At 38.0% G+C, this 21,876-nt stretch overlaps 1 protein-coding gene across 1 annotated transcript in view; it reads left to right on the top strand.

The window, feature by feature from the left end:
* COL25A1 (collagen type XXV alpha 1 chain) overlaps window positions 1-21,876 on the top strand; it is a gene marked incomplete at both ends in the record, with an annotated part of 301,585 nt that overhangs the window by 272,619 nt on the left and 7,090 nt on the right. Inside the window, 13 exons of the mRNA XM_082050811.1 lie at window positions 2,248-2,271; window positions 3,775-3,819; window positions 5,454-5,498; window positions 5,807-5,887; window positions 6,622-6,684; window positions 8,131-8,181; window positions 8,532-8,558; window positions 10,644-10,724; window positions 12,705-12,740; window positions 13,599-13,652; window positions 18,145-18,198; window positions 19,435-19,461; window positions 20,201-20,254. Coding sequence (XP_081906937.1) covers window positions 2,248-2,271; window positions 3,775-3,819; window positions 5,454-5,498; window positions 5,807-5,887; window positions 6,622-6,684; window positions 8,131-8,181; window positions 8,532-8,558; window positions 10,644-10,724; window positions 12,705-12,740; window positions 13,599-13,652; window positions 18,145-18,198; window positions 19,435-19,461; window positions 20,201-20,254 — 642 coding nt within the window. The remainder of the gene's footprint in view (window positions 1-2,247; window positions 2,272-3,774; window positions 3,820-5,453; window positions 5,499-5,806; window positions 5,888-6,621; window positions 6,685-8,130; window positions 8,182-8,531; window positions 8,559-10,643; window positions 10,725-12,704; window positions 12,741-13,598; window positions 13,653-18,144; window positions 18,199-19,434; window positions 19,462-20,200; window positions 20,255-21,876) is intronic.

Below are 21,876 nucleotides of genomic sequence, written 5' to 3'. Positions count from 1 at the left end.
CAATCAGCAACTTGAGTATGTTAAGTAGACCAAGCACCAGACTTCCCACTTATTCCTTTTGAGAAAACTTATTTTGACTGCTGTACAGAAATGTGTGAAGGATTAGAGTGGGGCTACAAAAAGGATGAATGAGTGTTTGCACAAAAGCAAAACACCGAGGTGACATATGTCATTGCAGTCACGCTGATTTACATCGCAGTATACTCAGATGCAAATTCTGTGCAGTGTAACTCCACCAAAGTGAATGGCTTTCTCTGTGCAATTGAAGACTGAATTTGGCTCATTGTGCATCTGATCATTTTCTCACTGAAGCCATTGAACTTTTTTTCTTGCCTGTACTCAGTGGGAGTGGAAGTCTGGCCAGTCATTCGGTTTTCAAGACTCTTTTGAAAAATAAAAAATACTTCACTGCCTTAAATAAAATCTAAAAGCCTGTATGTTGTTAAGGCTAAGCCCACTCTTTCATTGTGAGTGGTGTCTATGGGGAAGTCTACATAGGTATTTTGTGAGGCTCTGCATTATATCTGTCTCATTTGGTTTACTTTTAGGGAAATTCAAAGACTTTCAGTCTTTTAAATTGCTCTCTGAGTTAGATGCCTCAAGTACCCTGAAATGAATATTGCATATTACCAGACACAGATTTACCAGAGGCTTTAGGCCCTGTATCTCCTGTGTTCTGTCTTAAGTGGCATCAATATTGTTTACAAGCTTCCTCAGAAAAGCTGCAGTACATAAAGAAGTCTTTAAAAGGGACTAAAGGCTGTTGCAGTGGTTGAAACATATGAGAAGGCCCCTATCCCATTGTAAATAATTTCAAATGTCATCACCTTCTGATCCAAGGAAACAAATAATTGATACTAATGGGAATGACTGTGCAAGGATGGTGTAAGTAAGATTGTATAATATCAGTCGAAAATATCCTTGCCAAATCCAGCTCAGTCCTTTCAGATGGCAAGAACCCATTAGTCTCCTGGTGCCAAATTCTTAGGGGCTCTGAGGTTTGCAGCTCTCCCATAGAAGCAAATGAGAACTTTCAGCGCTCAGCACTGAGCTGTGAACTTGCACAGAATTTTGCCTACTGATTTAAGAAGTCGACAAGAGTTTGCAAGATCCAGGCTGCCTGTTTGGTGTTTCAGAATTTATGAATAAATCATCAAGCAGCCCAGAAGATTCAGAACGATTTAGTTACTTTACCTTGTGTGTCCTACTCAATCTCATGTGTCAGTGGACAAACAGGCATCTTAGTCCACCAGCACTGAAAATTGCGATCTTAAAATTAACATCATAGTTCAAGCAAGACCCCTGCTGAGTGTATGTGGCTTTCACTTGGAGGACCAGATACAAAATTTGTGACTCTATCAAAATTGCTCTTCAAACCTATTCTTCAGAATTTCCTAAGGCAAAAGGCAATAGGTACAAAAGTTTAAGCTTTGTAAGAACTACAAGATTGGACATTAAAATCTGAATATACTGCTGAAATGGAACCTGCTTGTGTGAATATGCAAACGTTAATTTGCAATGGTTAGTTTAGTTTTCCATGTCCAGATAAACTGAATTTTTCAGTATTTAAAAAAAATATATATTTAGACAAGCATTTTAATTACTTTTAAACACTTCCACATGCTTTTAGATTCCTCTTTAACAAAAAAAATAGTGTCAGGTCAAGATGTTTTGCCTCCTTCCATGATGAAAATGTTCTTTGTCTTTCAAAACATTTAAAGCAGAATCATAGTGTATACAGCTTGGCTTGTGGACCAGTAGTTTTGGATTTAGAACTTAACTTTTTTGTACATCTACATTTCTATATGAAAATCAATGTTATATCTCTGCTCTAGGAATTGTATTTATTAATTAAACACTAGGGCAAAACCTGCAGAGATTGCAAAACATAGGGCAAGTCCTTTAGTCAACTTAAGAAACCAATCCATCATGTTTTCTTAAAATGTTTTTAAAAAAAACTTTTGGAAGACTTTTGCTATGGTTTTGCTGTTTATTCATAATTTATTTGATCCCTTGTGCAAGAACATGCAGTCTTCCTCTATGTAGAATCCTGATTCCCATAAAGCCAAGCAGCTAGTACAACACTGGGAGTTAAAAATAACATGATTTTTACTCTTATTATTTGGAGGCCTGGTGTCTCCCAGGTGCAGCATATTTTGTGGAGATGATAATTGTAGTAAGCAGAATAATTTATATCCTTGTTCAATTCTGGTAATGATATGTCTTGTTAATACATTTTGCCAACAGAGGATTGCCACTCTGACTGTCGCGGTAATTCCTATTGCATGACTTCATGTGTGTTATAGAACTTCTCCCGTGTGTTGTAGCATGTTCATAATTCTGCTCCTTCAGGACACGGTTTGATTAGATGTTGACTTGGTTCATCATCACGTGTATTTATTTATTTGCTTGGTGTTTCCATAACAGAGAACCCATTGTTGAAAGCCATTCAACAATGGAACCAGTTCTGCTCCTGATGAATTAATGGCAAAACTTCAGTTCAGTTAAGCGAGAGACCAGGAAAATACAGAACTCACTATTTCTGTAGGTACACATCTAGGCAAGTAGCTGCTTTGGAATTTTTGGTGTATGTTCCCATCCACATGGGAGTCGAGTCAAAACTTAAAACAGGATTTGAATATGAAGCAATTTTTTATTATCAACCTTATTTTCAGGGCAGAAATTCAATTACTTCAAATTGGCTTGCGAAGAAACTTCGATTGGGAGTTTTCAGACCAGATGCAAATTATTTTCTGAAAATAAAGCTTGTCTCAGTTTACAAGGAAATAAGTTAATAAATGAAGCTTAGTTAGTAGCTAATAGTTAGCAGTAGCTCAGTTAGTAAGTAAAGCTAAGTAGAAAGCCCAAGTATGAGGGGTTCTCTTGTCCCATCTTATCAGATTTCAGAAATAAAACTAAATTTTCCAGCCCTTGTCCCCAAAATGCATGGACAACTGAGCACTCCAGCAATCTTACTCCAGCCCGTTTCTGTGGGACGCTCGGCTACATCAGGCCAGGCACAATTTCTAGGAATACTGGCGGCAGCTGGAAGATACTCACAGTATTGCAGGTTCAGCCTTCCCTTAAAGCTACAGGCTTGGTATAAACAAATTACTTCATTCTTCTTTGTTTCAAGTTCTTCTCTGGTGTTAGTCCTATTTTCCCATCTGTACAAACGCTCCCTTTACATTAATGGAGGGAACTTCTAATATTTTTTTTTTAAAACATCCCCACTGTGCACTATTTGACTAATGTTTGATATGTGACTCTACGTCCACAGCCTGAGCAAGAAATGAAAGAAATAGTTAGAACTTATTCCATGACAATTTCTCAAAGCACTGAGTATCCCAAAATGCATTTAACATCTTTCAGCAGAATCCTCTTTGCAATCAGTTAGAGATTTCTCCTGTCCTTGCATTGTTCTGAATCAGGATGTGAGGTCTGGCAAATGTGGTTGAGGTGAGTTTTGGTGTCCCTGCTATTTAGAGAAGCTTTGCCATTTCATCAATAGGAGCAGCAGGACTTTATTATACAACATGAGTTGTACTGTTATTTTTAACCTTTTTTTTAAAACAAGTATTTTTCGTGGTGCCATTCTGGTTGTTGAGAGACGTCACAGATTAACAACTTGTCCATAACTAGTCATGGTTTTCCTTGTGTTAAAAATCTAACCCATTTTGTTATGGTAGCTATATTAACATTCAGCCTGTGTTTACTTGGCAAGTCCTGCAGAAATTTATTTAAAAGCTGAGAGGTTTGTATGTTTTTGTTTAGGGGCCACCAGGACCACCGGGACCTCAAGGGCTGCAAGGGCCAAAGGTGATCTTCCTTACTTTACCTGTTGTATCTTAAGGGTTGGAGGTATTTTCTGGGTTTTTTTAGTCTTGTTTTGGTTTGGTTTTAACTGATGGGTGTGCACAGGGAAATGGAGCTCTCTGTTAAGCATATTTCACTTTAATTATACCAAATATGGCATGTTTCAAGCTTTCCATCCTAGCCTTTTGAAATGTAGCTTTCCAGGATAGGTGCTTTGTTTAGTTGCCACACACAAACGTACAGCTGAGAAACAGCAAAATTAATCAGTACTGAAACAGGGCAGAAGCACCTTCCCCATGGATCCACACTGAGGCCGTTCCCTGGGACTGTGCAAAGTGGTCGCACAAGCAATCGGTGGCTCCCTCGTGTCACTTCTGCCTGGGTGGGAGTGAAGTGGACAGAGCTGTGTGCAAGGCACCCGTGGCCACACTATGAGTGCACATGAATGCAGCTTTTATATTACGGTGGTGCCCACACAAATAAGCACAGTATTTTCCAATGCCAGTAAAAATTAAAACATGCACATGTGGGCAGGAGCCTGGCTGCAAAGCCAAGCCTGCTAATCCCACCTGGTTGGTGCTACACATAGTACCAGAACTGCTAGTGAGCAGCCCACACAGAGACAATTAATACCATATGTTGCACTGTTCTATACAATTTAAATAATAAATTAGCCCATACTTAAAAAAAAAAAAAGCATTGCGGTTAGTGGACTCTCCTTAAATTGGTTTTAAATTAGTTGACATAATTCTCCTATTTCTTGAATACTAAATATGTCATATCTTCTGTCAGTGATTCTAAGCTCTTCCAAAAGTAAATATGTGTTTCCTCCATAGCAATACTAGACATTTCAATTTTAGGCTTCATCCAAGGCACTGTATGGAAATACATCACATTATACATGCTAATTGTTTTGAGAAAATGCGAGAAACTAGATTCATTCTTCTGTGTGAGAGCTGATAATGGAATATACAGTTAAGTGTGCCAAAATGGCTTTCTGCATTAGGATCTACTCAGCATTTTGCAGCCTGGAGTATGTTGTAAAACACAGAGGAGTTGGAGTGTGGAAGAGGTCGTGTTCCTTCCTATGAATGAGGGTTCTCATTCAAAATTGGTGACACAAAGCAGAATTCAACCTTACCAGGAGTTTGCTTCCAATATCGTAGCCTCTACTCATTAATGTAACTTGATCCCTTAGAGAATGCTGTTCAGAACCTAGTCACAGGGCATGGTTGTGAATATTAACTCCTTCACTAGTGATTTATTTTGTTCACAGAAAGAAAATATGAAGGTTCTGTCTACCCTACAAATGTTGAGAACCATGATTCCATATTTATTCCAGTCACTGGCAAAGTTTCCATTGGATTGGGGTCTTTTCACCAGGCTTCTGGGGTTTCTTCTACCTTTTCCTTTCTTTTTATGCACTTGTCTGGCCTTTATATAACCTAAATTTTGTGCAGTGGTCTAATCAGCAAGGCTATTTATTCAACATATTTCATATAGGTATTAAAAATAGGCTGTTCTTTTTGACAGGATGGTCTCTGATGTTGTGGTTGTTAATTGTGGTAGTTTCTCTACCTCTTTTCTCTAATGTCTGGGACAACTGGGGTAATCCAATCCCATTTTATCTTTTGTAGGGTGAAACAGGATCCCCAGGAACTCCAGGAGTTGATGGGGAGCAGGTACATCATACGTAAATCATGTTGTGTAGATCGTGTAAGCAACCATAGGATATTTCAGGAGATTATTTCTATGATTTCAAGTTGTAGCTTAAATTTCATAATCTAAATAATAATATAATGACAGTAATTAATGAAGTTCATTATTGTGTTGCTGCATACTCTGCAGTCTAATAATGGCTGCATTTCTACATATTAATAGCAAAGTTCAATCCATGGAATGACTTATTCTGCCTGTTAGGATGAAAGCTGGAATTCTGTTGGTGTCTCTGATTTTTTTTTCACACTTGCTGAATAAGTACATATTTTAGGGTCCTAAAGGTTCAAAAGGAGATTCAGGTGATCCTGGAATGCCTGGAGACAAGGGAGGAATTGGGCTGCCTGGCCTGCCAGTGAGTATTAATTTTGGCTTAAATACTGGTATTAAATACTTGGTATTATTCTCTCTTCCACTATCAGGAATTCCCAGCAGTGCTGATAAGTTGCAAATGGGACAGAAAGCACTGGGGGTGAAAATTCTGAGATTGTTCTGCAGCTAATCTAGGAGGAGGTGTAAGATTGCCAGAGCTTTTCTTTCCACTTATGATCAAACAAGATATTGCTTTTGGAAGTGAGAGATTAGTTGGCATGCTGATCAGATTTGTACGTCTTTTGTAATGTATAGCACAACTTGGGCAAACGTAGCATGTAAGAGAGAAGAGCTACGTTTTGAACACTCATCAGGAATTTCAGATGACTTAGATTGAGGAGAGGGAGAATACATTAATACTTATGGGATGCATTATTGCTATTCACATATCTATGTACAAATGAAATTTCTCAGTAAAAAATAGAAACAATTGCAAAAATGTGTCCATAATACAATATATCATGAATGGAGTGCCAACTTCAGGGCTAGTCTTAGATACTATGCCACAATTGATAGCTGACAATATAAAAACATAACTTTACACTTGATAACAGTTATTAATAAACACCATGTTTTTAACAAAGGAATTCCATTATATGTGTGTTGTATAATTATTTTTAAAAATATAATTATTTGCAAATAAATATTAGAATTTCTAGGTTGCTTGCTAATGAGATTATAACTGTTTATGAATACTCTTTTGTAATTATTTTGTAGGGAGCCAATGGTATGAAAGGCGAAAAAGGAGATGTTGGTTTGCCTGGTGCCCAAGGTCCTTCAGTAAGTGTCAGTGTGGAGTTGCAGTGAACATAGTAGCCCAGCAATGGTTCTCCAGCTTTTGATTCTGAACAATATCTCATATTCATGACTGATCTTTCCTGACACCCTTAATAGTTCCTACACTTGAACTTTCAAAATGTTTTTCTTCTTTGAACAATTATTTGTCCTTTTGAGAATGAACAGACTTCTGGTCACAGAGCTAAATACTGTTCAAGAAATTCTAAAGATGTCGTCCTGTTCTGTTCTGTTCTCTCACTATGGACAAGTTCTGCTCACTTCAATTAAAGCCTTCTGGCACTGTAACAAATCAAAAGATAAATGCTTTCCAAGAGAAAATAAAGAAATAAAACTGATGGGAAAAACAAACCAAACCCAGCCACCACCTTTATGATATGGGTGATTAACACAGCAGAAGTTAACTACTGCTGCCTTGTCAGTGGTGACGTGACCTGGGTATTTGGAGCCAGCGCTCTGAGGAGTCAAAGACATCACCCTCTGCCATCACAGTACACACTAGGCACCCTGGATATCCAAGTCTGTTCCTCTGAAATGAAAATTAATTTGTTACAAATGAATTCACCTAACTCATTCATCTTGTTCTGCTTGTTTTCACTTGTAATGAGGCTTTCAGTTTTCAGGGGATTTCACAGATGGTGGAAGCTGTGCCTTACGCTCATTTTGCTGCCACTATTGCCATCACCAACAGCCAGTGTAGCAGAGGGGTTGCGCATAGATCTGGAGGCCTGATTTAGCATCCCTGTTGCCACCTTGCAGGTTACAATAACAGCCCTTAGGGATTAAACCCAGGAAGTGAGGTGATATCAAGCTGTAAATACAATTATGAAATTCTCTTCCTTGGATTTGTTAAGAGCACAGAAAACCAGCACACAATATGTGTGCACTAGATGCTGAGCAACCTGATTGATTACGTATTTTAATGACTTTAGGCGATTCGTGGTGCAAGTGGTCTAAATGAAATGGGAGATGGGGCAATTTTGAAAATATGCCAAACCCTAGCTTGAATTTAGTATCTTTTCCATCATCAGTATTGGGGAGGAATAAAATCACACATCATCTTCTTCTATATCTGTGGATTATATGGTACAGATGCAACTAAAGTGTACATACCATAAAAGATTAAAAGTTCAAGCATCCCTGCTCAGCACTGTTTGGTTTAGAGAGGTTGTTGGGGGTTTTTGGGTTTTTTTTTTTGTAAGAATCAGGAGGTAGACACACTGCCATATGGCACAGGCAAATCTACACTTTGGGTACCCTGTCTTTCGAACCAAAATATTTCCCACTCCTAAACCCATTTCTAGACACGTGCACCATTGCATTGCTATATTTTTAAGTTCTTGCCAACAGAAGGAGGGTCAGTATGACTTTTGGTATTTCTGAGTGTGTTTTTACCCTGTATGATTTAATCCCATTGTTTTTTATCTGTAGATGATAGGACCACCTGGACCACCAGGGCCACATGGTCCTCCAGGCCCTATGGTAAGCTTGGGAGGAAGAGCGCGGCTAGAAAGGGCTTAAGCCCACTTGTCATTTTAATACCTGTTTAATAAAATTGCTATGAGAGTACGTGACCATTAGAGAGGGACCTTTTCTGCATGTCTTTAAATTCATAGGAAGTAGACAAAAAAATAGCAGCTGCCTAGGTTAGTGTTACCATGCTAGTGGTCTGGTTCATTCTCCGAATCAGGTGTTTAACAGTTGCTTTGTTGGCAGCTGCATTTCATTTGCGAGGGAAAAAACACAGGTGCAACTTGCACCTCTAAAAAGCAACAAACTCTTAAAAATTCATGGCATATTTTCAGAATGAAAAATGGTATCTTTATTTTCAGGGACCTCATGGACTGCCTGGCCCAAAGGTAAATTAACGGCTGTCTTGAATAGTCATGTTCTTGATGTCTGTGAAGTGTTACACTTTGTTCTTTAATGCATGCAGTTATGTTTTGTCTTATGTCTCATTTAATCAATGTTTCTGATATTCTTAAACCTTAAAGCAGGTTTTAATAGATAGGTTAAGAGCTTTTTAAATTCTCTGTGATTGTTTCTGAGCAGTATTTCTCATGAGCTTTGGCTGAATTGATTTTTTTTTTGTATTAAAGTTTGTGATGTGGCACTAAATTATTTAGTTTCCTCTTTATGAGCAAGTTACCACTTAACTTGCAGTTGGAACTACTTTTAACATAGAAGTGTGTCATATGGTCAGGAAATGGAGTTGGGTAAAGTCTTCATTTATCTCTTGCATCTCCTATTTCTTCTAGTATAAATGGCCTTTCACCTTCTTAGGTGTCATGTACTTTGCTGACCAGTTCCTTCACACATTATGCAAGTTCACCGTCACAAACTCGTGTGTATTTTCATGTTTTCCAACATGAATCCCTGATCAGGCAAGTCTGCAACACCATCTGAATATTTTCCATAGCATAGTACATAGTGATACACTGTAGGGACTTTCTAAGCCCATGAAAACACAGCTCAGGAGCAGAGAAGAGGGTCTTGATAGAGTTGGAATATTTTAATTTGTGCTTTAATTCAGTAATCACCAGTAAAATAAATAATTCAGGGTGACACTAGAACATAGTGCTCATTAGAGCCAGTGGTGTTGTCTGCCATGATCATTTTAATTGCTATGGCTCCCTAATCACACACACCTTTTTCAAAAAATAAGAGCAGTAGATGTTTTTTTGTTTAGTTTTGTTTTTTTAAGTTGTGAGACAGAAAATCACAGGTTTGACTCATTATGAGACTGTTTGTGTTACCTTGGCGCAAGAAGCCTGAGTCGTAAATCATTTTTTGAAGTCAAGAGAGTTCCATGTTAGCACCAGCCCTGCCTTACCTCAGGCTTTTGGCCTGAGAGTCTGGCTTTTGTGAGACTTCTCAGGTCTGTTTCCAAATTCTCAGTATTTTCAGTGCTACTGTTCTGAAATTCACATTGAGTCAAATAGAAACAGAATGAAGAAATGGCTACATAGGGCAGGGTGCAAAGCAAGCAAATGGTGTCTGGAGTTACTGAAAGCAGCAGACTAGATTCTATTCAGATATATATATTTTTAATATTAATATGATATAAGGTAACATAATACATCAAAGGAAAACCTAGGAACAAGGCCATGGGGAGCAGCCTGGATGAAATACCCACATATTTCTGTTTCCCAAAAGAGGCAGATGTGGTCAGGACTCTTTTTGCCTCATGCTGGGGTAGTTTTTCATGATGCAAGAATGATTTATTGGCAACTCCAAGCCCATTATCCCCTTAGTGAAGTTTAATGTAATAGCCTATGTATAATTTAACAATCACAACAAGACAAGTGCCATTTCTTACATTGTTTTAAACTTCTCTGTATGAACACAGGAGCTATGGATCTCCCAAATAGCTTAGCATCGTATAACCTATTCTGCTTCTTTAAATTTGTTAGTGTTTAATTACATATGCTTAAAGGTTTAAAATATCTTTATGTAACGTTGCGCTGCAAATTCCAGTTCACAGTAAGAAAAAAATATTGCTTCCTTAAGAAAAATGTATTTTCCAGGAGATCTTGCTGTAGAAACCTCCAGTTTTGAGGCTTATTTTTCCAAAAGTTCTTTTTCAGTTTGAATCGTCTCCATCGGGTGGTTGTGGGATTTGAGGAAATTCTAAAACACCCCAAAACTCATGCTTAATTCAAACTAACTATAGTGATAATTATTAGGAAAAGATTCAAAAGAATCTCTTAGTTATAAAATTCCTACAGTTTTCTCACACAGATTTTAAATCTCCAGCAGATACCTCCCAAGTGCTTTTACTCATTACTATTTCAGTATGTGAATTGCCAGTAAGCTGAAAAAGCTGAATTTGTGTCTTTGTTTCAAACTGGAATTTGCAACCATTTTTGAGTCTGACTTCTTCTGTCCCAGCTTAAACACTCGTTATGGCATGAAAAAATTGGCATTTATACTTTTACGTTTAGGGTGAACCAGGGTTAAATGGTCTTAAAGGATTGAAGGGTGAACCAGGTCAAAAGGGTGACAGAGGGCCCCTTGGTCTTCCAGTAAGTAAAAAACCCAACTATTCAATCTCAGTGCAAATCCCAAACTTCTCTTCCTACTGCTGATGAACAACTCATAGAACATACCATGCTGGAGCAGAGCATCAGTCTTGTTTTGTTTTACCCCAAATCTGTGTTATTGTCTAATTTCCTGTAACACTCAGGCTTTTTTGGTCAGGTTTTTTTGTTTTGTGTTGGTTCAAAGTGTTCAATGTCACAAGGATGCCATCACCCCCATTACATTAGTCATATTGTTATTAAATGTTATATGGTGTTTGTGTAATAAAAGGAGTTCTTCCCTTTTTCCCCCATCTCTTCAGTTATTCTTCCTCTGTTTGCACTTCTGCAGTTACAATGGAGAGGTCTAACTGAGGAAAGTTAAAAATTGGTTTAGGGATTTTCTTTTTTCTCCTTCATTAGGGATGGTGCATTGTTACTTTTGCTTTGTTCTTCGGAAAACTTCCAGTCTGTTTGTCATAAATTTTGTCTTAGAAATAAATGAGGTACCTTAGAAATAAATGTTTCTTTTGGAAACACTAGGGTACTTAAAATTTATGCTGACAAAAAGAGAAAATATTTTGTGTGCTTACTTTGTGTGTTTGAAAGCACTCTGGGAAGTTAGTTTTATTTTTTCTCACAAAAAAAGTTAGTTGGGTTTTGTTTGGTGCTTTTTTGGTCTGTTTTTTTATTATTATTTTTAGTGGGCTTTTTTTGTTTGTGGGGTTTTTTTTGGTTGTTGTTTCTTTTTAATGCAAGGATTGCTCCACATGATTACATTGTTAACTGTAAAGTGGAGGAAAAAGACTTAGCTGAGCCAAACCCTCTGATTAATATTTTCAAGGATTCTGTGCAGGGCCTCCGGACAAGGTCAGCTTCACTCACATTTTTAAGTTATTTAAAAAAAAAAAGACTATTTTCCACCTGACATTTACAGCTATGTAGAGAGGGAGCTTTTGAGGTCGGAGCCAACCCCCTGAAAATGACTAAAAGAAAGAAGAAATTCTTGGTTCCATTAGAATTATTTGCTCTAACCTAGAGCAAAACATGCCATTAGTTTTTCAGATGTATATAGGTCTTGTCTTACTCCTGCTTACTACTTTTTCTAAGTGTAATTTTAAGGAGTAAAGTACAAGTGTTTGACTCGTTTTCACCGCTAATGAGGGTTTTTTCCTCCTTTATTTTTGTTGTTGTTTTGATTTATTTGTTTTCTCCCCAGATTTTTCCCTTGTCCCAGTTAGTGTTGCTCCCCCTAGCTCCCGCATTATTGCCAGCAGTGCTGTGATAGTCGGGCGGACCTTTCTCTGCTGCTCTGTTATTCATATAAACTCCAGCAGAGGTCAGCCCGTCCCCAAGGATGCTGAAGCAAATAGCCCGAAGCTTTATTGTGCCCGGTTCTACCCGTTTCCAGCCCTTCAATGCGCTCCGAACTGGGACTGTGTTGGGAAAACAGGAACCGTGATTGTCTCCCGGGCTCTTGGAAATGAATGAGGCCATTGTAGTCAGAATCCAGATTTTGTTGGCTGCATAATGCAGTATTCTTGCACTTAAATACTTCCTATTATGGCTAGCATACATTTTTAATTCCTTTGTGTAGTATAGTATTCAGTATTGTCGTTATTTACAAATTGGAAAGCATGCAAGTAAATTGCAAAGCAAATATTTGCGTGTTAAGGCTCAAAAACACCCTAACATCTGGTGTTTATAGCACTCCTATAGCTTGACATTATTCTGGTCTAATAAAGTTTGACATGAAGGCAGGGGTGGGCCAGTGATGTTACACTAATGTGAGAACAGAATCAGGCTCTTTATGTTTTATGTGCGTTTTTAACTAACATGCTGTAGTAATGTGATACCCATCCCAGAACCCTGTCACAACTTGCACTGTACATTTGAATTGTGTTTATTCATCAGCACCGCTTACTAATGTCACGTTCTTGTCATCCGTGTTGTCCCCATCATCCATGCTTCCACCTAATCACACAGGGAGCATCTGGCTTAGACGGAAAGCCAGGAGCCCGGGTGAGTCCCTCGTCTTTCTGTGTCGCTCTCGTTACTGAGTCCATGTCCATTCCAGCGGCTCCACCGGTGACATTCACACAGGGCATGGAGGAAAGAAGGCAAACGCCGCAGGCATTTTCCATGTTGTATGAGATGAGGCTGCGAGCAGACTCTTAGGGCGATGTGTGGGGGAAGGAGAATAGAATTCGCCATAGAAGGAGATCTGAATCTTAAAAAGGCAATTTGGGTTTGATTTGTGGTTGGATACCTGCCTTGGTTGGGGTGCTTATTTTATTGAGTAAGATAAGGGATTTGTTTTACATGGGAAAACACCCTTGTTTAATGCTAATATGGAATCAGTGAAATGGGTGCAGACATACTGGGAGTGTGCTGCAGGCATTCTCAAATTTAACATAAGTGTTAAATCCTTTTCTTCTCATAATGATAAAGAAATGGGTAAGGTGAAAGAAGAGTGGAGTTACGTATTTAAAGGCTTCTATAAGCCTCCCATTGATCACTGCAACAGGTATGTCCACTTTACAGGTGGACTTTTCAATTTTAAAAATAATCAAAGTTAAAAAAAAAAATCTTTGACCCTTATTATTTAAATATATTTAATATCTTCCTAAATCTGATTACTTCCATGAATGAGGTAAAATCCAACTAGAAGAAAGATGGGTTACCTCAAAACTTGACAGCTTGTAGGTGGAATTTTGAAAGCCAAATAGATTTGTTTGTCCAGATCCCATCACAATTAAGTCAGCATTTTCAATTGCTGAAGACTGATTCCATGTTAGTTCTTGTCTAGAAGACAGCTATTAAAACTAAAGACTTGTCAGAACAAGACCTCTCTCTTACCATCCTTGTTTCCTTTTGTAGGGTGTAGATGGCCCAGTTGGTCCCCATGGCCCTGCAGGTCCTAAAGGAGACAGAGTAAGTATAAGCCCCATGTGCTTCTCTTTACAAAGCAACTGTGGGAATGGTAAAACATCATATGACTACTTATAGTGTACCTAGATGTTACTAAACAGAACAGTATCTCACCTGTTTGAGGATCAGCCCCGAACTGTAAATGCTTTCTATCTAGACACACTTTTATGTGCTTAAGGGCTGATTTTGTAGCTCATTAACTTCAGAGGACGGGGGTATTTTGTAATGACTGATCAGTAAGAAATTTACAGGACTTTCAATTTAATGGTGCTACATATATTATAATTTTGGTTGGTTTCAATATTTGGTGTAAATGGATTGAAATAACAAACTGGGACAAAAGAAGATTAAGTGATCTGATTATATATGCATGCAATGGAAAAAAATTAATATTTCTCATGTTTTTGCACTCAAATGTTTTTATCTTGAAAAAGTTCTCTAACATAATATCTAAAGTAGGATCCCTCCTATTTCATTTTAAGTAGTCACAGTAAATTTTATCCGCTGGAAATAGGATAGGGACCTTAATCTTTACCTGTGAGCCTGTCATCTTTAACAATACAACCATCAACTTGTACGACAAAGCAAAAGGTGATACTTTATAGTAACTAAAACCTCCAAGGAGTTGCCAGCCCAGAATTTTTTTGTCTCTTTGAATTTCTTTCCTTAACAAAATAGCTGTACTAAAACGACTTTAGACTTGCTGTATTAAGGACACAGCCACATGGCACAGGTCCAGTTAGCTTTAACAGCAGTACATCTGGGAAAGGTATACGTGACTTGATGATTCAGTTTTGCAGATCTGTGTGCTGAGACATAAACACAAGACACGCAGTGCAGTCCAAAATAGGAAGAGTAGACTGCAGTTACCACTCAGGCTAGTTATCTCTCTTGGGTATTCTCATTTTTTCCTAGGGGATTACCCATTCAGGTATTTTTTTCGACTAGGACATAACTTCTTTTTCTATAAACCCTTTGAAAAAGATACTTGAACATCATCTTCTGAACTTCAGGAAATAATTTATATGATACATACATGTAGAAGCATATACAAACACTACATTTTTTTCTTGTATTTTGAGCTTTTACCTTGAAGGATATGCGTATGTACTACTGGTTTAAATATCTTTCTAAAACAAGGTGGTACAGTATAAACTATTCTTCTAATGTATGGAAGATAACTGTAATTGTTTTTTCCTATGAAAGTGTCCAGCAAGTCACACAACTGGAACTAGAATCAGCCCTACCATGTCTGTTGACAAGTCGTAGTTACAAAGGGGACAGGAACTGCTGCAATATAAATCAGTTCAATAATTGCATAAGCACAGAAGGACAGATTTGCAAAAACATAAAAACTAAGGTGTGCAAGAAATTCCTGCACACCCACCGTTTTCTGTGTAGCTCAATGAATTGGAGGAAGTTCATAAGAAAAATGGAAGTTTTGGGTTTTGTTTTTGTTTTTCCATGCAACCAACTGGCAATATTATTGCTGTAATGATTCATTTAGTTATTCAGTACTGTTTGGGAGGAAAAGCTGTTTGTAGCACAGTTATCTAACAGGTGCCTGGTGTTGATATATGTCTCATTATCCAAATAACACATCATGAGTTCTTAAGACACTTTTGCAACTTGCATTTGGAACTGTTGAACTTGTTTATGTGAAAGCAGGAGGAAAACAATTTTGCCTGCAGATTTCAGACTTTGCCTTTTAATTAAGAATGGTGCATAGTGTCACTGCTCAATATCACTGGACAGGATCACATTTTGTCTGTACTGATAAGAAAAACTTCAGGCCAATATTAACCTAGAAGGGTACTAGGAATTCCTAATGTGAAACATAACCACATTCTTAAATCCACATTATTTAAAATTTGGAAAGACAATCTCACTTTAAGAGAACACATGTAAAATGCTGGTCACTGTATATTTATGTCTTCTTAAATATTACAGAAAACAAATATAGTCAAACTGAAGCCTAGTGATTTCTTCTATAGAAGTCGTGGGTTCATTGTTGCATAGGCTGCATTTGAGGCAACACTCAGTTACTCAGGTAGAAGATATTGTGCAAATTAGGTTTGGTTGATTTGTTTCCAGTTTACCTATTTAATTAAAATAGAAAACATCAGACAATCTTTATCCAAAACTTAGTTAGATGGTGAGAAAGTAGACTAGGAAAATAGTGCATGTCACTAGAAAATAGGAAAACATGAATTTTAGAACAAGTGTGCTATTAACTCACTGTGTGAGCTTAGCCATGTAATTTTCTCTCTAAACTTTAAATTGTTCATTAATTATTAAAAGTCAACACGGGATTTTACGCTTCCTGAAGTATGATACTGGTGAACATTTCAATACTGTGTTTTTGTGCATTTCTTTTGGTAGAAACAGGCATGGTAATTATTAGTGTGAAATTGTATAACCTATTGGGATGGTGTCTTAAAGTCCTTAAATTCAGCTGTTTGTGATGGCTGAGAGCAGTATGTCCATGACAGTCCATCACTCTTGTATAATACATAAACATTCAGGACCTCATCTGATATTGCAAACACGTTCCAGCATTTGCTTTGTATTGGAGGTAAAAACTATGAGATACATTTATCTAAATATATTCTTACATAACAGATGAGATTATTTCCTAGACTGAAACATTCAATATCTTTATGTCTACCACATGTTTAGCAACATTATGCTGTTGAAGATTTAAAAAAAAAGATACATAACTAATCTTGGCATATTTTGAGTATTGATCAAACAGTTTTGTAGCTGTTACATACCTAGGTCAGCACATTAGTTTCTTCCTAGCAGAAAGTTTTAAGGCTTCAAGGGATTTACTGTTTTGAAAATCAGCTTTTACTTCCCAACACCTTCTGTTGTTCTGCAAGGGCATCCAGCCGCAGTGCTGCACAGAAATGGCTGGAGTTTAACAGAATCCAGAAAGATCAGACATTACACATCTAATCACCACTAGACTAAAGGGAGTATAGATAGCGTCCACCTGTGTAAAAATATGAAGTATCCAAAATAGATCAAATGTCACTTACTCTGACAAGCTCCTTACTGCTGTGATTGTTCAGCGATAGGTTCAGAGTCAGTTCATTCTGGTGCCTGCTTTTTTCTATTAATTTTTCAAAACAAATGAGATTTAGCAGCCCACTTTCAGAGCTGTGCTGAGAGACTTGGCTGTGCTGATAATCACCACTATTAATCAGGCACGCATTTACATCTCTGTCTTGAGCTTTTAGTAATAGAGCATTGAATTAATAATGAGTGGTAAATAACCCAGATTTTTAGTAGATAATTCTACACACAGAATTATCTCAAGAGCTTGAGAGCAGCAATCGTTGGGAGGAAGCACAGCACGTCTGCATGCCAGGAGCCTTGAACCAAGCATTGCATTAGGTTATGTTAAGAAAAGGAGATGAAGAAAGAATCCAAATAACCCTACATAACAAATCCGGAGTAGGAGCTTTGAAAACTGGAAGTGGTCAGGACTTGATTTTTTTCATCTTATCAACACTTTGAGCAGTTCTTTGTGCAGTTTAGTGCTCTCAAGAGAGTGTGTATGGCTTGTCTGCTGGATTTTATTCAGAAGAGCGAGCACCACAGCCTGAAACAAGACCTGTTGCCTGCGCCTGCTTACCAGCCCTGCGCTGGTAAGCACACAGGCTGTGCTCGCTTGCATGGGCTAACACTGACTCAGGAAGTTTAACTCCATATTAACCTTGATGATGAATAATTGGAGAGCAAAGATGATTGCCACTGTCAGCCTGAAATTTGTCGTCTTGGAATTTCATTTCATTTGGAAAAGTTTACTCTTTATTAAGCTTGCTAAATGAGTTTGGTAGTATCCCTCTGGAAACTGGTAATTTTTCCATGGATCTTAGTGCAGAATAAGATCAGACTTCTGGAGTAATCTCTGTACTTGTTTGTCTTGAACATAATACATTTTTTGATTTAATAAACCAGGGTATTTACATCACTAATCTAGAACCCAATGGAGCATTTAGCAACACGGTACAGTGCATGGGATAATCTTCACAATGTCACTGTAAATAGCATTTCCTGCTTAAATACAAGCTTTGATTGACACATTATTCTTGCTTATCACTGTCACATCTCAAATGCTGTGCTGGAGCTTTATGTTGTATATCCTCAGTTTTCATTTCACCAATGGATTTTTACTGAGCATGATGTTGCAGCTGTTAAAAGCTTAAAACTGAAATTTCTGCAAGTTCAGTTTGAAAAATACTTGCAGTTACTAATGGATTTAAAACCAAATGTAATATCATATGCCTGAAGAGTTATTTTGCCTAGAAAAAGTAATATATACCTCCTCTTCACCTGCTTAATCATTTAGTAAAAATAAATGAGCTTGAATATTTTTCACTCGAAAGATTTATGAATGCATAAACTTAAACCTAAAGCACTTGGTAGAGATCATTTCTGTCTGAGCTAGACAATGTTTTTGTTTGCTTGTTCTGTAATCTTTTCTTAGGGTGAAAAAGGAACCGTAGGTGACCCTGGACCCAGAGGACCATATGGCTTGCCTGTAAGTTGCACACAGTTTGTACACATTGTGCTTTTCATCACTCCTTGATTAAACTTTGTGTGCTTTGTGAGTGCTTTTCACCTGGGAATACACTTAGTTGGAAAAGGCAAAGACAGATAATAACCCCTGACAGTGCAAGGTCACTGGTCTCTATCGCAGATTTAGATTCCAACCCATGCACATGGTTGTGCAAAAGTAAAGAAACAGACCTGGTAGGAACCAGCAAGAGAGAGGAAATCCAGAATGCAAGTGTTTCTGTGTCCTTAGCCTGTGGCCATTGGCTGCCTGGGGACTGTGCGAGAGTGGCAATTGTTCAGGACGAACTATGGAAAGCTGTGATTTTCTTAATATCAAGAAGCTGCTTGGATTTCCCTGCTGCAAGGCTACTTCACAATTATGTTTTTGCTTTGTTTGGCACTTCAGAGATCGGTTTTGTTTTCAGTTCTATGCCACGAGCTCAGATGTGATTTGAGAAGTTCATTGTTGATCGTTAGTAGGGGGAGATGGTATGCTTAAAATCAACCACTTAATATTATCCATTTCTAAAATAGGAGTGAGAACTTCCTTTGGCCTAATGAGGCTAGACCCAGTAAAATCTCTTGGCTTACTCTGCTTACTTTGCTGGTTACTGGGCCAGGAGTGTACGTGTGCACGTGTCTGTTCTGTACTTTGACGCAAGAAAAGCCATGTAAATGTGCTTGGCCAGGCACGGCCAGCCTCTGGAAGAGACTTGCACTGTTTCCATACCCTCTCCTGGCTAATCTGTTTGATTAATGAATTTAAGCTAGAACACAGACTGGTGGCTTAACTGGAACCATTTAATTGGATCAGGAGTCAATGACTAGACACAGATTTCAGGCTCCGTGGAGTGTTATATTAGCTTGCAGTGCATGTTTATCTGAGGGTCACTTTTGTGAGTTAAACAAAAAAAAAAAAAAAACATTTTCTGTTTCCCCTTCCTGTGAACTCCAAAGGAAAAATGATAGGCTTTTCTGTATTTTTAGCTTGCTCCTGAAATCTGTGTACGGACAAAATTTTACAATCGAGCAAAATTTTACAGTCAAGTTATCAGTTCCTGGAAATGTTAAACACTGACAGCAATGCCCTTCACTAACTGCAGTGCCGTGTGTGCCACCTCAGCAACGCGGGGCACCCCTGCAGAGAGGGAGCACATCAAGGTGACTGTTGGTATCACAGCTTAGGGACGCTAATGTAGTTTATATGGTTCTTTGGCAGGGCAAAGATGGCGAGCCTGGCCTTGATGTAAGTAATACATATGACTAATACACTCTTATTGGTAGGTAAGCGTCTTTCAAGAAATACCTTACTGAGTGTAACACGTCTCCATTTAGCGTGCATGCAGTACTTACAGAGTGTGCTAAATGCTGCATTTGCTCTTTATGATAAAGACAAAGTTTATGCAATATACATCCCTTAGCAACAGACCCTATCAGATACAGTACTTAGTAATGCAAGTGGTTGGTCCTTTGGAAGTCAAGAGGTTGAAATACTGTGCTTGGTAAGAAAATACTCAGACTTGTGACTCAGTTGTAAAAGAACAAGGAGTCACTAACATTGGATTAAGTAAACTTATCCTAATCAAAGAAATTAATTCCATAACCTCTAAGTGATACATTTCAAAATATAGACTCTTTCTTTGGCATGCTGAAAAGACTTACTGGAAGACTTTTCCTCTAGTTCTACACTGAAATCCCCAACTTGGAGGAGTCTTTTGCAGAATGTATTTATGCTACATAGCATGGGCTGTTACCATTTTGAGTGATATGATTTCTTTCCATCGCTGGCAAAATGACTTTACAAAACACGATGACTTACTTGTCTCACGTGCTCTTGTGTGCATGCATGTGTGCACGCATAACACGCATATACATACAAAGCATGTAGTGGAATCATCTTTTTTTTATGTTTTCCAAGAGCATTTGAAAGTTTAACCTGCATGTGAATAAAAGTCGACCTATCTTTGTCCATTTTGTTTTTATAGGGTTTCCCTGGTCCTCGAGGAGAAAAGGGTGATACAGGAGAAAAGGGAGAAAAGGTGACCACAGTGTTAACTGTTGCTTGATTCCTCAGCCTAGTCAGCTCTGCTGCCTTTGTGCTATAAATTGGCCCACTTAAACTTTATTTTTACTGTGTGTCAAAAGGCAGGTCACAGATATATGCTAAGCAAAATCATGAAAACCCATGACAATTTATGCACAGAACTAGTAATATCAGCATGCCCTAAAGCACAGCTTGTTTTTAGGCTTGTTTTCTCCAATCCATCCTACGCTTGTTGAAAATCCTTGTCAGTCTGAATTTTTTAATGCAGATATTACTGAAAGGTGTCATTGTGATAGTAATTTTATACTGATGACCTTATCTCTGTTCCTTGGAAGTATTTGCAGTATAACTGTTGATCCTAGTGTACCATGCCTCTATGCACTACCTGTCCAAAACCAAAAGGATAAGGACAGGAACTGTTTATAATTTTATATTTGGTGATGTCGTATTTACAATGAAGTAGTTCATTATACTGGTGGATTGAAATTAAGCCATATACTCTACCAGTCTGGTAAACCAACTAGACAGTGAAGTTAGCAGAAACAGCCTAACTTCATTTTCACTGTCCAGACACAGTGACTTGGAAATATGTTTAGTAAAAAATCAATTTAGGAGTAAAAGCATGCAGAGAAAGCTCCTGAGCAGATCTTCCCTACTTCTGACCACCACAGAGCCCGGTTGCTAAAACTGCTGAATTAGCACTCACATCATGCTTTTGGGTATTAGCTCTTTATTCCCAGAGACTGACTAAATAGTTTAAATGCAGGACCTCCACTTGCAGGAGGGCAAAGGAATTGCGTGTGGCCACAAAGCATGGTCAGGCACTTCTTGGAGTTCAATTGAGATTCAGGCTGCCTATGTGGCCTTGTTCTCTTGGGCTGCAGGAGACATCTCCTAGGAAGTCTAGTCCTCCGTCCCCCTAAACCTTCAGGAAAAGATGAAGCCTGTATCTTGAGGAGAACGCATGAGACAAAGTACTTGGCCTGGCAGATATTTCAGATGTTATCTTATGGGCTTTCAGATTAAGAGGATTGCCAGGAAGTCTGTAGAGTGGACATGGAATCTTTGCCTTAAAAATTCTCAGAATACTCAAAGAAAAATAGAAGGCAAAGGAAGGTCTTTCTCTGTGAAAAATCAGGGAAGATACAGCTGAGACCTCTGTGGAAATGACTTCTGTTGTGCAGTTTTGACATACTTTTTTCCAGAAATAAGGGAATACTTGTATCTTGCAAGTAAACTGGTTTCACCAAAACCACATTAGTTGCATCAATGGTTCCTTTTCCAAATGGGAGACTGACTTTTGAAAGACATAAAGTAACACAATTAATAGAAGCTTTCATTATAACAAATTTTATCGGTTGTGATATTTTTCCTTATGTGAATTAATAATTATCTATGACCAAATTGCTTTAACAGCACCCATTTCAACAGAAATAACCCACTTTACAAGTTGAATATCTAGCTCATGATTTCTTATTTTTTAAAATATTCCTTACAGTAGTGGCTGTTAGACTGACATTGTGAAAGTTGAGATTAGCAAGTGTCCAGTTGAGAAACTTAATTCAAATTGCATTGCAAAAATATATTTTATAATTAACATTCCATTGAAAACTAGTG

The sequence above is a fragment of the Streptopelia decaocto genome, assembly GCF_964273445.1.
Source record: "Streptopelia decaocto genome assembly, chromosome: 4".
In the NCBI taxonomy this organism is placed as follows: Eukaryota; Metazoa; Chordata; class Aves; order Columbiformes; family Columbidae; genus Streptopelia; species Streptopelia decaocto.
The sequence above is the reverse complement of the archived record's forward strand: the minus strand, read 5'-3'. Positions and strand labels throughout refer to the sequence as shown.